The 14631-nt window shown below is 45.9% G+C and overlaps 1 protein-coding gene across 1 annotated transcript in view; it reads left to right on the top strand.

The window, feature by feature from the left end:
* Positions 1-9523, top strand: part of LOC143290364 (beta-1,3-galactosyltransferase 1-like) — a 38443-nt gene extending 28920 nt beyond the window's left edge. Inside the window, exon 2 of the mRNA XM_076599742.1 lies at positions 4784-9523. Within this exon, the coding sequence (XP_076455857.1) occupies positions 4818-5870 (1053 nt within the window). The 5' untranslated portion in view covers positions 4784-4817 and the 3' untranslated portion in view covers positions 5871-9523. The remainder of the gene's footprint in view (positions 1-4783) is intronic.
* Positions 9524-14631: the final 5108 nt, after the last annotated feature.

Below are 14631 nucleotides of genomic sequence, written 5' to 3' on the forward strand. Positions count from 1 at the left end.
GGTATGATGACTGGTGTGGTATGGGTATGATGGCTGGTGGGGTGTGGTATGATGGTTGGTGGGGTGTGGTATGATGACTGGTGTGGTATGGGTATGATGGTTGGTGGGGTGTGGTATGATGACTGGTGTGGTATGGGTATGATGGTTGGTGGGGTGTGGTATGATGACTGGTGTGGTATGGGTATGATGGCTGGTGGGGTGTGGTATGATGGTTGGTGGGGTGTGGTATGATGACTGGTGTGGTATGGGTATGATGGTTGGTGGGGTGTGGTATGATGACTGGTGGGGTATGGGTATGATGGCTGGTGGGGTGTGGTATGATGGCTGGTGGGGTGTGGTATGATGGCTGGTGGGGTGTAGTATGGGTATGATGGCTGGTGGGGTGTGGTATGATGACTGGTGGGGTGTAGTATGGGTATGATGGCTGGTAGGGTGTGGTATGGGTATGATGGCTGGTGGGGTGGGGTATGATGGCTATGATAACTGGTGGGGTGGGGTATGATGGCTGGTGTGGTGTGGTATGGGTATGATGGCTGGTGTGGTGTGGTATGGGTATGATGGCTGGTGGGGTGTGGTATGATGGCTGGTGGGGTGTGGTATAATGGCTATGATGACTGGTGGGGTGTGGTATGGGTATGATGGCTGGTGGGGTGTGGTATGATGGCTATGATGACTGATGGGGTGGGGTATGATGGCTGGTGGGGTGTGGTATAATGGCTATGATGACTGGTGTGGTGTGGTATGATGACTGGTGGGGTGTGGTATGGGTATGATGGCTGGTGTGGTGTGGTATGAAGGCTGGTGGGGTGGTGGTAGGCCTGACCCAATCCCCGCGATATGAGAAGCGTGTGTCAAGTGACCTGGCCAGTTTGTATGCACCTTCATGGACGTGCCCAGTGCATCATTCGGTGCTTTCAACGTCATCTGTCTTTGTCTGTCTGTCTGTCTCTCATTCTCTCTCTCACTCTCTCTCTCTCTCTGCGCATTGATATATTGTTCTGACTAGTTGATTCATTATCTAATATTTTTGGCCTACTTTGTTATGGACCGGATGCCTAACAAATATGCGATTGTCTTGTCTTGTCTGTTTTGTCTCGTCTTGTCTGTCTTGTCTTATCCTCTCTCACTCACTCACTCTCTCTGTCTCTGTCTCTGTCTCTCACTGCCAGGCGGTCAACGACACATGTTGACACTGTCGTCGTCGCACTTTGTATTCTGATTGTGGAGAGTCTTTGATCACAGTTAGCGTTCCCAAAGGTTCATGTCCAGTCTGTGTGACAAAAAGTGAAATCATCAGTCGATTTGATTTGGTGGGGTGGGGGCGGTGGTGGTGGTGGTGGTGGTGAGTTATAAAGCCTGCCGTTTCTGGTGAGAAAGTAAGAAAATGTCCAAGTGCGCAGATGACATGGCATGTTTCAGACAATGCTGTGATGTAACCTGGGTCAGGGTGGAGAGTTGTGCCCTGTGGCAGCCATAAATTGACGGTCCCTTCAGTGATGATACAGCTGGTCCTGTCTTAACTCAGTTCACTGTCCCTTCAGTGATGATACAGCTGGTCCCTTCAGTGATGATACAGCTGGTCCTGTCTTAACTCAGTTCACTGTCCCTTCAGTGATGATACAGCTGGTCCTGTATTAAATCAAATCACTGTCCGTTCAGTGATGATACAGCTGGTCCTGTCTTAACTCAGTTCACTGTCCGTTCAGTGATGATACAGCTGGTCCTGTCTTAACTCAGTTCACTGTCCGTTCAGTGATGATACAGCTGGTCCTGTCTTAACTCAGTTCACTGTCCGTTCAGTGATGATACAGCTGGTCCTGTCTTAACTCAGTTCGCTGTCTATTCAGTGATGATACAGCTGGTCCTGTCTTAACTCAGTTCACTGTCTATTCAGTGATGATACAGCTAGTCCTGTCTTAACTCAGTTCACTGTCCGTTCAGTGATGATACAGCTGGTCCTGTCTTAACTCAGTTCACTGTCCGTTCAGTGATGATACAGCTGGTCCTGTCTTAAATCAGTTCACTGTCCGTTCAGTGATGATACAGCTGGTCCTGTCTTAAATCAGTTCGCTGTCCGTTCAGTGATGATACAGCTGGTCCTGTCTTAACTCAGTTCACTGTCCGTTCAGTGATGATACAGCTGGTCCTGTCTTAACTCAGTTCACTGTCCGTTCAGTGATGATACAGCTGGTCCTGTCTTAAATCAGTTCGCTGTCCGTTCAGTGATGATACAGCTGGTCCTGCCTTAACTCAGTTTATCTTCCAGTTTGCCACATTCACCTAATTCGTTATGAATATCGTTTTTAATTCATTGATTTTCACCAACAGACCTTTTGGAAATGATAGTACAGTTGTCCCCACTCACGTCGACCTCGCTAAAGTTGACTCATCGGTTCTTCCTCCTCTTTGTTCGCGGGCTGCAACTCCCACGTTCACTCGTATGTACACGAGTGGGCTTTTACGTGTATGACCTTTTTTTTTTTTTTTTTAACCCCGCCATGTAGGCAGCCATACTCCACTTTCGGGGGTGTACATGCTGGTTATATTCTTGTTTCCATAACCCACCGAACGCTGACATGGATTACAGGATATCTAACGTGCGTATTTGATCTTCTGCTGGCGTATTCACTTGAAGGGGGTTCAGGCACAAGCAGGTCTGCACATGAGTTGACCTGGGAGATGGGAAAAATCTCCACCCTTTACCCACCAGGCGCCGTTACCGAGGTTCGTACCCGGGACCCACAGATTGAAAGGCCAACGCTTTAACCCCTCGGCTATTGCGCCCGTCGACTCACCGGTTAAGTCGACGTATTTCTTTGGCCCCGGCCAGCAGCCTTCTTTGTCACTGTAAATTTCCCTTGCTTAATTCGCTCTAGTGTAAGTGGATTCCTCGCATACATCGACTAATTTTTTTGTGCCCCAGTGAAGTTCCCCCCCGATAAGTCGAAACTGACGTCACATCCCGGGCTAAAACCGTAAGTATTGCGAAAAGTTGCCGAGTCAGAGTCGCTGTTTGATGAAAAAAAAGAAAAAAAAGAAAAAGAAAAAAAGAATATTCCTCTGGTCACTTTGAACGGGAAAACATGAACCTCGGACAAGGTCTGCCATTCCATCGCGTGAAAAACAACAGTCCCCAGGCAGTGAACCCGGAAGAAGTCACACTTGGGGAGTGCTTTTTATGCCGGCAGCCTTTGTTCTGACAACACCCGTGTGACTCAAGCCTTCTTTCATTGTGTAGGGAACAGTGAACTCAGATCGGTAGCATCACTAGAGCCCAAGAGAGGGAGAAAGGAGGGGGGGAGAGAGGGGGGGGGGTGAGAGGGCAGAGAGAGGTGGGAGAGAGGGAGAGAGAGGGGCAGAGAGAGAAAGAGAGAGGGGGAGAGAGAGAGGGGGGGGAGAAAGGGAGAGGGAGGGAGAGGGGTGAGGGGGAGAGAGAGAGAGGGGGGGAGAGAAGGTGGGGAGAGGGAGAGAGAGGGGGGAGAGAGGGAGAGAGAGGGGCAGAGAGAGAAAGAGAGAGGGGGTTAGAGAGAGAGGGGGGAGATAGGGAGAGGGTGGTGAGCGAAGGTGGGAGAGAGAGTCGGGGAGAGAGGAGGGAGGGGGGGGGGGGTCAGTTTCGATTCCACTTTTTTGGTTTTACGGTTTAATCATGTCCCGTTTTTAACTTATCGGTGAATCTGTTTCAAGACGTCAACGTGATGCATGTGGTCTGATCCATGGTTCACTACACCACATCTGCTTAAAAGAAAGGTGTGTGTAGCCGGAGTGTTACAGGGGTGAAGGTGTGTGAAACAGGAGTGTTACAGGGGTGAAGGTGTGTGTAACAGGAGTGTAATGATGAAGGTGTGTGTAGCCGGAGTGTTACAATGATGAAGGTGTGTGAAACAGGATTGTTACAGGGGTGAAGGTGTGTGTAACAGGAGTGTAATGATGAAGGTGTGTGTAACAGGAGTGTAATGATGAAGGTGTGTGAAACAGGATTGTTACAGGGGTGAAGGTGTTTGTAACAGGAGTGTAATGATGAAGGTGTGTGTAACAGGAGTGTAATGATGAAGGTGTGTGTAGCCGGAGTGTTACAATGATGAAGGTGTGTGAAACAGGAGTGTTACAGGGGTGAAGGTGTGTGTAACAGGAGTGTAATGATGAAGGTGTGTGTAGCCGGAGTGTTGCAATGATGAAGGTGTGTGTAACAGGAGTGTTACAGGGGTGAAGGTGTGTGTAACAGGAGTGTAATGATGAAGGTGTGTGTAGCCGGAGTGTTACAGGGGTGAAGGTGTGTGAAACAGGAGTGTTACAGGGGTGAAGGTGTTTGTAACAGGAGTGTAATGATGAAGGTGTGTGTAGCCGGAGTGTTGCAATGATGAAGGTGTGTGTAACAGGAGTGTTACAGGGGTGAAGGTGTATGTAACAGGAGTGTTACAAGTGTGGAGTTGTAACAGGAGTGTCACAGTGATGGAGGTGTGTGTAACAGGGATGAAGGTGTGTGTGTAACAGGAGTGTCACAGTGATGGAGGCGGTTGTAATAGGAGTGTCACAGTGTTAGAGGTGTGTGTAACAGGACTGTTACAGAGGTGAAGGTGTGTGTAACAGGAGTGTTACAGGGGTGAAGGTGTGTGTAACAGGAGTGTTACATTGGTTGGAGGTGTGTGTAACAGGAGTGTTACAAGGTGTGTGTTACAGGAGTATTGCATTGATTGGAGGTGTGTGTAACAGGAGTGTCACAGTGATGGAGGTGTGTGTAACAGGAGTGTCCACCAATGAGGATGTGTGTGTGTGTGTGTTGCAGGCTGTTGTGGTGGTGTTGCCATGGTACCAGCAGAATGAAGAGGTTGGTGGTGGTGGTGGTGGGGCTGGCCACAGCCGGCATATTGCTGCAGGTGGGGCTGATGGTCAGGGACACCCCAGCCCCCACCTTCCTCCGCCCCCCCGCCCCGTACGCCATCCGCCCCACCGCCCCTCACGTCACAACCACCCACCCCCCGGTGACGTCAGCACTGACCCGGTCTGGTGGGGTGGGGGAAGGAGGGGGAGTGAGGGAGGGGAACGAAACCAGGACCTTCCACCACCCTCACCACGACTTCCCCTTCCTGCTGAACGAGCCCGGCACGTGCAGAGCGGAGACAGAGCTGGTGGTGGTGGTGGTGACGGCGCCCAACAACACTGAGGACCGGCAGGTGGTGAGGGAGACATGGGGGTCCCTCAGGGACCACCCCCAGCACCAGGTGGCGCTGGTGTTCCTGCTGGGGTCGGTGCGAGACCCCGGGCTGCAGGCCCGGCTGGTGGCGGAGAGCAGGCAGCACGGGGACCTGGTTCAGGAGGACTTCGTGGACTCCTACCGGAACCTCAGCCTCAAGTCCGTGGCCATGCTGCGCTGGGTGAGCACCTTCTGCAACTCCTCGCGCTACGTGCTGAAGGCAGATGACGACATGTACGTCAACCTCACCAACCTGCTGACGGCACTGCGCCATGAGTCCCTGTCACATGACTCCTTCGTCCTGGGCAACGTCTTCACGGGGGCCCGGCCCGTGCAGGACCGGAAGTCCAAGTGGTACACGCCGCTGGAGGCCTTCAGTGAGGCGGTGTACCCTCGCTACACGTCCGGCACGGCCTACGCCATGACCACCTCAGCGGCCCAAAAACTGTTCACAGCCTCTGCTGAAGTGCCGCTGTTCTGGCTGGAGGATATCTACATCACGGGGCTGTGTTCACGTCACGCCGGGGTGCCCGTCCTGAATCATGGCGGCTTCAGTTACGTCAAACATCCGGTGGACGGCTGTCACTTCCGGAAAGTCATCAGCGCTCACCGCTACAGCGCCCAGGAAAAGAGGGACATCTTCAGACAGGTCAAAGATGGGAACCTACAGTGTCGGTGATGGGGGGTGTGGGCTCTGTGTGTGTGTGTGTGTGTGCGTGTGTTCATGTTCGTGTGTATGTATGTGTTCCAAGGAAACATGGACAATCAACCAGGTTACATGTGGAGCTGATGTTCCACTAAGGTGTTCACAGGTTTTGTTGCCAGAGACAGTCTTGGCGCGAGAGAGTGGAATTGTTAATGATGACACATATCGGCACGCGGTTACATATGTGAGACAGAGTGTAAGCAGACTACAGAATTGAAAAGAAGCGGCTTGATAATCAGAATGACCCTGTCCTGTGATCGGTGCTGGGAGGAAGGGGGGCGTGGTCACTTTGTGATGTGTCTGCAGACATTGTGTGTGTGTGTGTGTGGACAATGCTGAAGCGTGCACGTGTGTGTACGTGGGCATGCATTGGTGTGGCAGACAATTATTACAATGCTGTGCAGTCATTAATCGCATGGTGCATGTATTATTTCTTTTGTATCTTTTAAATTGCATTTTTCCTCCAGATGGTATAGAGCTCTTGTCAGATTGAAGAAACGTTACGCATATTTATATATGTACATGATGCTGAGTATACACAATGTACATCCAGAAACGATGAAAGCATCGGTTTGATCTAGTATTCGAGGAGTTTTTGGCCTCATGCATTTGTACTCTGTCAATCACAGTGGTGTAACTCTACTCTGTCAATCACAGCGGTGTGTATGTATGTACTCTGTAAATCACAGACATGGATATGTACTCTGTCAATCACAGCGGTGTATATGTAGTCTGTCAATCACAGGGGTGTATATGTACTCTGTCAATCACAGACATGTATATATACTCTGTCAGTCACAGACATGTATATGTACTCTGTCAATCACAGCGGTGTATATGTAGTCTGTCAATCACAGCGGTGTTTATGTACTCTGTCAATCACAGACATGTATATATTTATTATATACCATGTCAGTCACAGCAGTGTATATGTACTCTGTCAATCACAGACATGTATCTGTACTCTGTCAATCACAGCGGTGTTTATGTACTCTGCCAATCACAGCGGTGTTTATGTACTCTGTCAATCACAGCGGTGCTTATGTGCTGTGTCAGTCACAGCATTGTATATGCACTTTGTCAATCATAGACATGAAAATGTGCTGGTTTTTTTAGCTTTGTATATGTACTATTTCACAGCTTTTTATTTGTACTCTTTAGTCACAGCATCATGTTTTTGTACTCTTAGTCACAGCATCATGTATTTGTACTCTTTAGTCACAGCATCATGTATTTGTACTCTTTAGTCACAGCATCATGTATTTGTACTCTTTGCTGAACTTCATGGGAACAATCCTTTGTCCACTGAAATCCACACAGCTGGATCATGTGGGGAAGTGTGTTGTTTGTCACTGGATGGTGTGGGGAAGTGTGTTGTTTGTCACTGGATGGTGTGGGGAAGTGTGTTGTCTGTCACTGGATGGTGTGGGGAAGTGTGTTGTCTGTCACTGGATGGTGTGGGGAAGTGTGTTGTTTGTCACTGGATGGTGTGTGGAAGTGTGTTGTCTGTCACTGGATGGTGAGGGGAAGTGTGTTGTTTGTCACTGGATGGTGTGTGGAAGTGTGTTGTTTGTCACTGGATGGTGTGGGGACATGTGTTGTTTGTCACTGGATGGTGTGGGGAAGTGTGTTGTTTGTCACTGGATGGTGTGGGGAAGTGTGTTGTTTGTCACTGGATGGTGTTGGGAAGTGTGTTGTTTGTCACTGAATGGTGTTGGGAAGTGTGTTGTCTGTCACTGGATGGTGTGGGGAAGTGTGTTGTCTGTCACTGGTGTTGGGAAGTGTGTTGTCTGTCACTGGATGGTGTGTGGAAGTCTGTTGTCTGTCACTGGATGGTGTTGGGAAGTGTGTTGTTTGTCACTGGTTGGTGTGTGGAAGTCTGTTGTCTGTCACTGGATGGTGTTGGGAAGTGTGTTGTCTGTCACTGGATGGTGTTGGGAAGTCTGTTGTCTGTCACTGGATGGTGTTGGGAAGTGTGTTGTTTGTCACTGGATGGTGTGGGGAAGTGTGTTGTTTGTCACTGGTTGGTGTGTGGAAGTCTGTTGTCTGTCACTGGATGGTGTTGGGAAGTGTGTTGTCTGTCACTGGATGGTGTTGGGAAGTGTGTTGTTTGTCACTGGATGGTGTTGGGAAGTGTGTTGTCTGTCACTGGATGGTGTTGGGAAGTGTGTTGTCTGTCACTGGATGGTGTTGGGAAGTGTGTTGTTTGTCACTGGATGGTGTGGGGAAGTGTGTTGTCTGTCACTGGATGGTTTTGGGAAGTGTTTTGTCTGTCACTGGATGGTGTTGGGAAGTGTGTTGTTTGTCACTGGATAGTTTCAGGAAGTGTGTTGTTTGTCAACCTGTCAACAGCTGCAACGCTACGAACGTGTTCACAGCATTGTTTTCATTGAACTGTGCAGTGAAGTATGTTTGTGTGTGCATGTGCGTGTGTGTGTGTGTGTGTGTGTTTGTGCGCGCAAGCACGCACGCATGTGTGTTGTTTGTTTGAAGAATGATTGATTGAGGTGGTTAATGTTGATTTTGAAAAACCGGTACAATCATGATGATGAAGCTGTATGTTAGGATGACTGGGCCATTAAACTGTGGTGGATGAGAGGTGGGGAAGGGTGGGGTTAGGGGGAGCTAGGGGGGGGGGGGCGGCAATACTGAATGGGGACTTAGTGAATGGGGAGGAAGTGACGTCAGTGCTGATGTTGAACATTCCATGTCAACGTGTCTTCCAAGTTGCACCTCAAACGTGCTGTATCCGCCAACAGTTGCAGACTCGTCCAAAGCCTTTAAAGCAATCAGTAGGAAATCGTTGAATGCCAACAATTTTTGAGACTCGTCCAAATCCTTTAAAGCAATCAATACGAAATCACTGAATGCCAACCATTTTAGAGGCTCGTCCAAATCCTTTAAAGCGATCAATAGGAAATCATTGAATGCCAGCCATTATAGAAACTCGTCCAAATCCTTGAAAGCAATCAATAGGAAATCATTGAATGCCAGCCATTATAGAGACTCGTCCAAATCCTTTAAAGCAATCAATAGGAAATCATTGAATGCCAGCCATTATAGAGACTCGTCCAAATCCTTTAAAGTGATCAGTAGGAAATCATTGAATGCCAGCCATTAAAGAGACTCGCCCAAATCGTTTAAAGCAGATCAATAGCAAATCATTGAATGCCAACCATTATAGAGACTCGTCCAAATCGTTTAAGGCAATCAATTGGAAATCATTGAATGCCAACAGTTACTACAGACTCGTCCAAAGTCTTAAAAGCAGTCAATCTGAAATCACTGAATGCCAAGTTATAGACTCGTCAAACGCCTTCAAAGCAATCATCAGATGGCGTGTTAGTGTATCTGTGTTTTTGTTTATTTATTTTATTTTATTTTATTTTTAAACAAACAATACATGAAATCCATGAAAAGCAGATCCATCTTGAAATTAGAATGGTGACCAGAATTAAATGACAGGACTTTGCTCTTTGGAATGCAAAAGACGTAATGATCTCAACTAATTTTTGTTTGCATACATGTGCGTGTATGTTTGCATTTGACAAGAAATCCGCCAGATACCATAACATGATCGGTGACATTTACATGATAATAAAATGTTCTGCAACCAAAAAAAGAAATTGGTTTTCTTTTTTTCTTTTTTTATTGGATGGATGTTGTGATGAGCCCATGTCAAAGGGGGGCAATTCTGGTTGCAGAAGGACCTGCATGGTTTGTATGTGGCCTGGTCTTCAGGGATATACCAGATTAATGGTGTATGTATTTGTATTTGTATTTGTATTTCTTTTTTATCACAACAGATTTCTCTGTGTGAAATTCGGGCTGCTCTCCCCAGGGAGAGCGCGTCGCTATACTACAGCGCCACCCATTTTTTTGTATTTTTTCCTGCGTGCACTTTTATTTCCTTTTCCTATCGAAGTGGATTTTCCTACAGAATTTTGCCAGGAACAACCCCTTTGTTGCCGTGGGTTCTTTTACGTGCGCTAAGTGCATGCTGCACACGGGACCTCGGTTTATCGTCTCATCCGAATGACTATGGGAAATAATTCCAGCAACACCTGTGTGTGTGAGCATGTGTGCTTGGAGTCGAGAAGACCAGACAGCTGACCACGGCCCTCAGAGTGGCCGTCTTCATCCTGAGGAAGGACGCGCGCTGTGGTCGGACACAACTCCCGTGAGGACCAGGCTGTACGGGAGCAGGCAGGGCCTGGGGAAGACAGCTCTGCTTGGCACGAGATCTGGACGCACTGCCGGACTTCACCCGTCTTCAGACAGCCAGGACACCCCCCCCGAGCCCCCCCCTCTCTCTCTCACCCTTGTTACGTCACACTGACCTTTCACCTTGACAGCCAGGGCACCCCCCCTCCAAACTCCCCACCCCCACCCCCCTCACCATTTTTACGTCACACCGACCTTCCACCTGGTCAGACGGCCAGTATCCCCACTCCACCCCCACCACCCACTCTCTCTCACCCTTGTTACATCATACCGACCTTTCACCTGGACAGCCACTGTGACGACACGCCCCCTCACCACCCCCCTCTCTTTCACCCTTGGTACATTATTATATCCCAACGGGCGCAATAGCCGAGTGGTTAAAAATGTATCTAACAGCTACCCTCAACACATACGCACACATAGGCAGGCACAAACTTACTTAAACACACGTGCGCGCGCGCGCGCGCGCACACACACACACATTGACATTGAAATACATTTAAGAGATTATCTAAATACCTATGGAACAAGGGAACAATTTAAGAAACAGAGAAATAAGGTAAATGCAATGAAACGTAAATCTAAATGTAACTTTTTTCAAAATATGTTAGTTTCCACAAAAAATTCTCGTAAAATCTGGAAAGCTTTTAATATGTTAAACAATAAACATGTGTCAAGAAACCAACACATTATCACTGATATAACAGCAGATCACTTAAATGATCACTTTGCCAGCATCGCTGATAAAATTATATCAAACGACAGAACCAGTGAAAATGACCTTTACAGTTTAAAACAGTATGTTAATTCAAAGGAAATTAACGTTCCATTTAGTCTCCAACCGATGACAGTCTTAGATGTTAGTAAGAGTTTATCATTGCTAAAACAGTCTGGCACTCGTGACTTAGACGGGTTGGATGGAAGAATATTAAAGCTTTCTTCTCCTTTAATTGTTGATTCACTGACATATCTTTATAATTTGTGTATCGATAAGAAGTATTTGCCCTTAAGATTCAAGCAAGCTAGAGTTATTCCTCTCTACAAATCAGGTGATTCTTCTGATCCATCTAACTATAGACCAATATCTGTCTTGTTTGTTTTATCAAAACCTATAGAAAAACACTTGCAAAAAGCTTTGAATAGTTATCTTGTCAATAACAAACTAATCCACGAAGATCAGTCTGGTTTTCGTGAAAACCATTCTTGCCATACTGCTCTCATACAACTTACTGATAGTATTTTGCATAACTTTTTTTTTTTTTTTTAAGATTTTGAAAAAGCCTTTGATGTAATCAGTCATCCGTTGTTAATTCGTAAATTAGAAGTGTATAATTTAACACCAGATTTTACTCATCTTATAGAATCTTTTCTTTCAGACAGGAAACAGTTAGTAGCAGTAAATAATCAAACCTCAAAATTCAAATCAATCAGACATGGAGTACCACAGGGATCCATCTTAGGGCCAATATTATTTTCTGTTTATGTTAATGACTTGCCTTGTTCTATGACATGTAAATATGAAATGTTCGCAGATGGCACTTCCCTGCATTCAAGCAATTCAGATGCCTGTAAACTCACAGATGATCTTCAAGGCAACATTCAGAGACTTAGTGATTGGACGCAATTAAATCATATGTCCTTAAACACACAGAAAACTAAATGTATGTATGTAGCAGCACGACAAAAAAGACAAAGGATGAAACACATATTCAAACCACTTTTCCTAGGAGTAAACAGAATTGAAGAGCTAGAATCACATAAAGTTTTGGGTGTCTTTATTGACAAAGATCTCTCTTGGACTGACCATATGACTTACTTAGGAAAACGTCTCTCTAGCAAAATACGTCAGTTAGCAAAAATAAAAAAACGATCCTTGATGTTCATACACGAAAGCTTTTTTTTCTGTGCTCATGTTCTGCCAATCATCGATTATGCATCAACTTTATGGGACAACTGCAGCAATACAAACTTGATATTTATTCATCGTATGTATAAAAGAGCATTAAAATTAGTATTGTTGAAGTCAAGTTCCTTGACCCATATGGATTATAAACTACTTAATGTATTATCTTTCCACAGCAGGCTGTTCTTCAACAAGGCTGTTTGCATGCATAATGTGATATATGGAAATGCTCCCCAAAAGATTACAGAAACTTTTAAAACTAATGACAACAGACACAACCATATGTTATGTATACCTCGACCTAGAAACAACCTTTATAAATCCAACTTCCTATACTCTGGTGGAAATTTATGGAATAACCTTCCACTCGTTTTAAAAGATATAACGAATAAAAATGTGTTTAAGAAAAATATGAAAAATTACCTTATTAACTGTTCAAAAGATGAACAATAATACAAATCTATATCTATTGGTTACCAAATTCATAATTTGTGAAATGTTTTGTATCTGCCTTTGGTGTTGTAAGAGGGTGTATGTGTATGCAAAACGGGATGTGTTGTAAATGTGTTGTAAATGCCAATGTGTGTTTCATTTTCGCACGAATCGTGTATGCACGTAACAATAATTTATTTGTCATACTTTTGTGGTTTTGTTCTATGTATCTCCCCACTTCTCGTTTTTTCTCGTTTTTTTCTTCTTTCTTTTTTTCTTTTTTTTTTTCTTCAGATGGCTTGGTGTAAAAAGCAGTCGTTGCTTATTCAATTACCATCTTGAAATAAAAATTTTGACTTGACTTGACACGCACAATACACATTCATATACATGCATGTAGTTATGTCCACATACATATGTATACACACATAGTCAAGCACAGCTAACACAAAGGAAGTGGACATACCATAATTAAACTTATTGCTGAGGAAAAGGTGAGTTTTGAGACGAGATTTAAAAGATGCGAGGGAATCAGAATGACGGAGGTTATCTGGGAGCTTGCTCCACGTCTTTGGCGATTGAAAAGAAAACGATATTGTTTCATTATCATCTTGACATTTTGTCACGCGTCGACATATCCCGAATGTGAGACTCCCCTTAGCTGACACATTTCTGTAAGCCGTCAGATAGGCTGGCAACACGTTAGGCCCGAATCCCACGTGCGAACCAACTCGCGTCAGTGAGTTGTGTTTTGGTTTTTGATTTGTTTTTGATTTCTTCCTGTATCTTTCTGGCACTCCACTGTCAACTGCTGTGAGAGTCATTTCGACCAGGGGTTTTGGGAGTTGATCTTCCCATGTCTTCTGCTGCGGTGAAGCAGCAGGTTGTCGTCATTGTTCGGCGGGCGTTGCAACGGCTGGAACACCGGTTCCAGGTTTTTCACATAACCTGTCTGAGGTTTTTATCTTCCATTGTGCCCGTTTGGATGATTCTATTCCTCTGCTGGTTGTGGCTGTGGGCTGGCGGGAGGTCTTCATGGTGCAGGACTGGCAGTGTTCTGTGGCAGCGGCGCAACCGCGTCGACGATAACAGCGACGACGACAACAGCGTCGGCTGGAAGGACTTTGGCGCTGTGTTGAGTTAAGTGCTGTCCCCCAACTTACTATCTCCCTTTTCCCATCCATTCCTGGCGGCAGAGGCTGAGCACAGCAGACTATAATTTTTGTGTGTTTGTAATCGCGTGAGAGGGGTAATTGTGTCAGTATTGTTTTGTCATTGAATTTCGTGTTCAAAAATACCAATTATTATTATTATTATTTTATAATAAATGTTATCATTTCAAGTGGGATCTGGTTGTTCCGACTGGTGCGGAGGGCTGACAGATTCATTGTTGAGTTTTTGTCGTCGTTCGTCCGTCTGTCTGTCAATCTGTCAGCCGTAGCGTGACACATTTATTGATACCCCCCGCCCCCCTCTCCCTCTTTTTTTTTTATTGTTCTGTCCACCTGCCCTGTTTCACTCCCTCTTTGTCTAACTCTCTCTCTCTCTTCACACACACACTCACACACACACACACACACACATCTACTCACACACGCACACACACACAAACACACACACACACATCTACACACACACACTCACAATGGCACAGACACGTGCACACACACACACATCTACACACACACACACACACACACACACACACACATCTACACACACACACACACACACACACAATGGCACAGACACGTGCATACACACACACACACACACACACACACACACACGCACACGCGTACACACACACACACACACACACACACACACATTCGCACGTGACAGACACGTGCACACACACACACACACACACACACACACACACACACGTGCGCACACGCACACGCACACGCATACACGTGAAATAGTTTTTCGTTCGTTCTTTAGTTTAACGTCTTTTCACTGTAACTGATATTAGACGAAATAGTTATCAAATAATAAGTTTCAGAATGTTGCTGACTTCTGAGTCTTCAATATGGAGCAGATGTCAAGCTAGTATTGATGACAGGATTCCATACCCAAAAGAAAAAGGATTTACAACTGAAATTACACGACACAAATTGATGGATTTCCCATTGTTCTATCATAGACTGATAACCTCTCTGGTGTCTGGAA

This window comes from Babylonia areolata, chromosome 15 (assembly GCF_041734735.1).
Source record: "Babylonia areolata isolate BAREFJ2019XMU chromosome 15, ASM4173473v1, whole genome shotgun sequence".
In the NCBI taxonomy this organism is placed as follows: domain Eukaryota; kingdom Metazoa; phylum Mollusca; class Gastropoda; order Neogastropoda; family Buccinidae; genus Babylonia; species Babylonia areolata.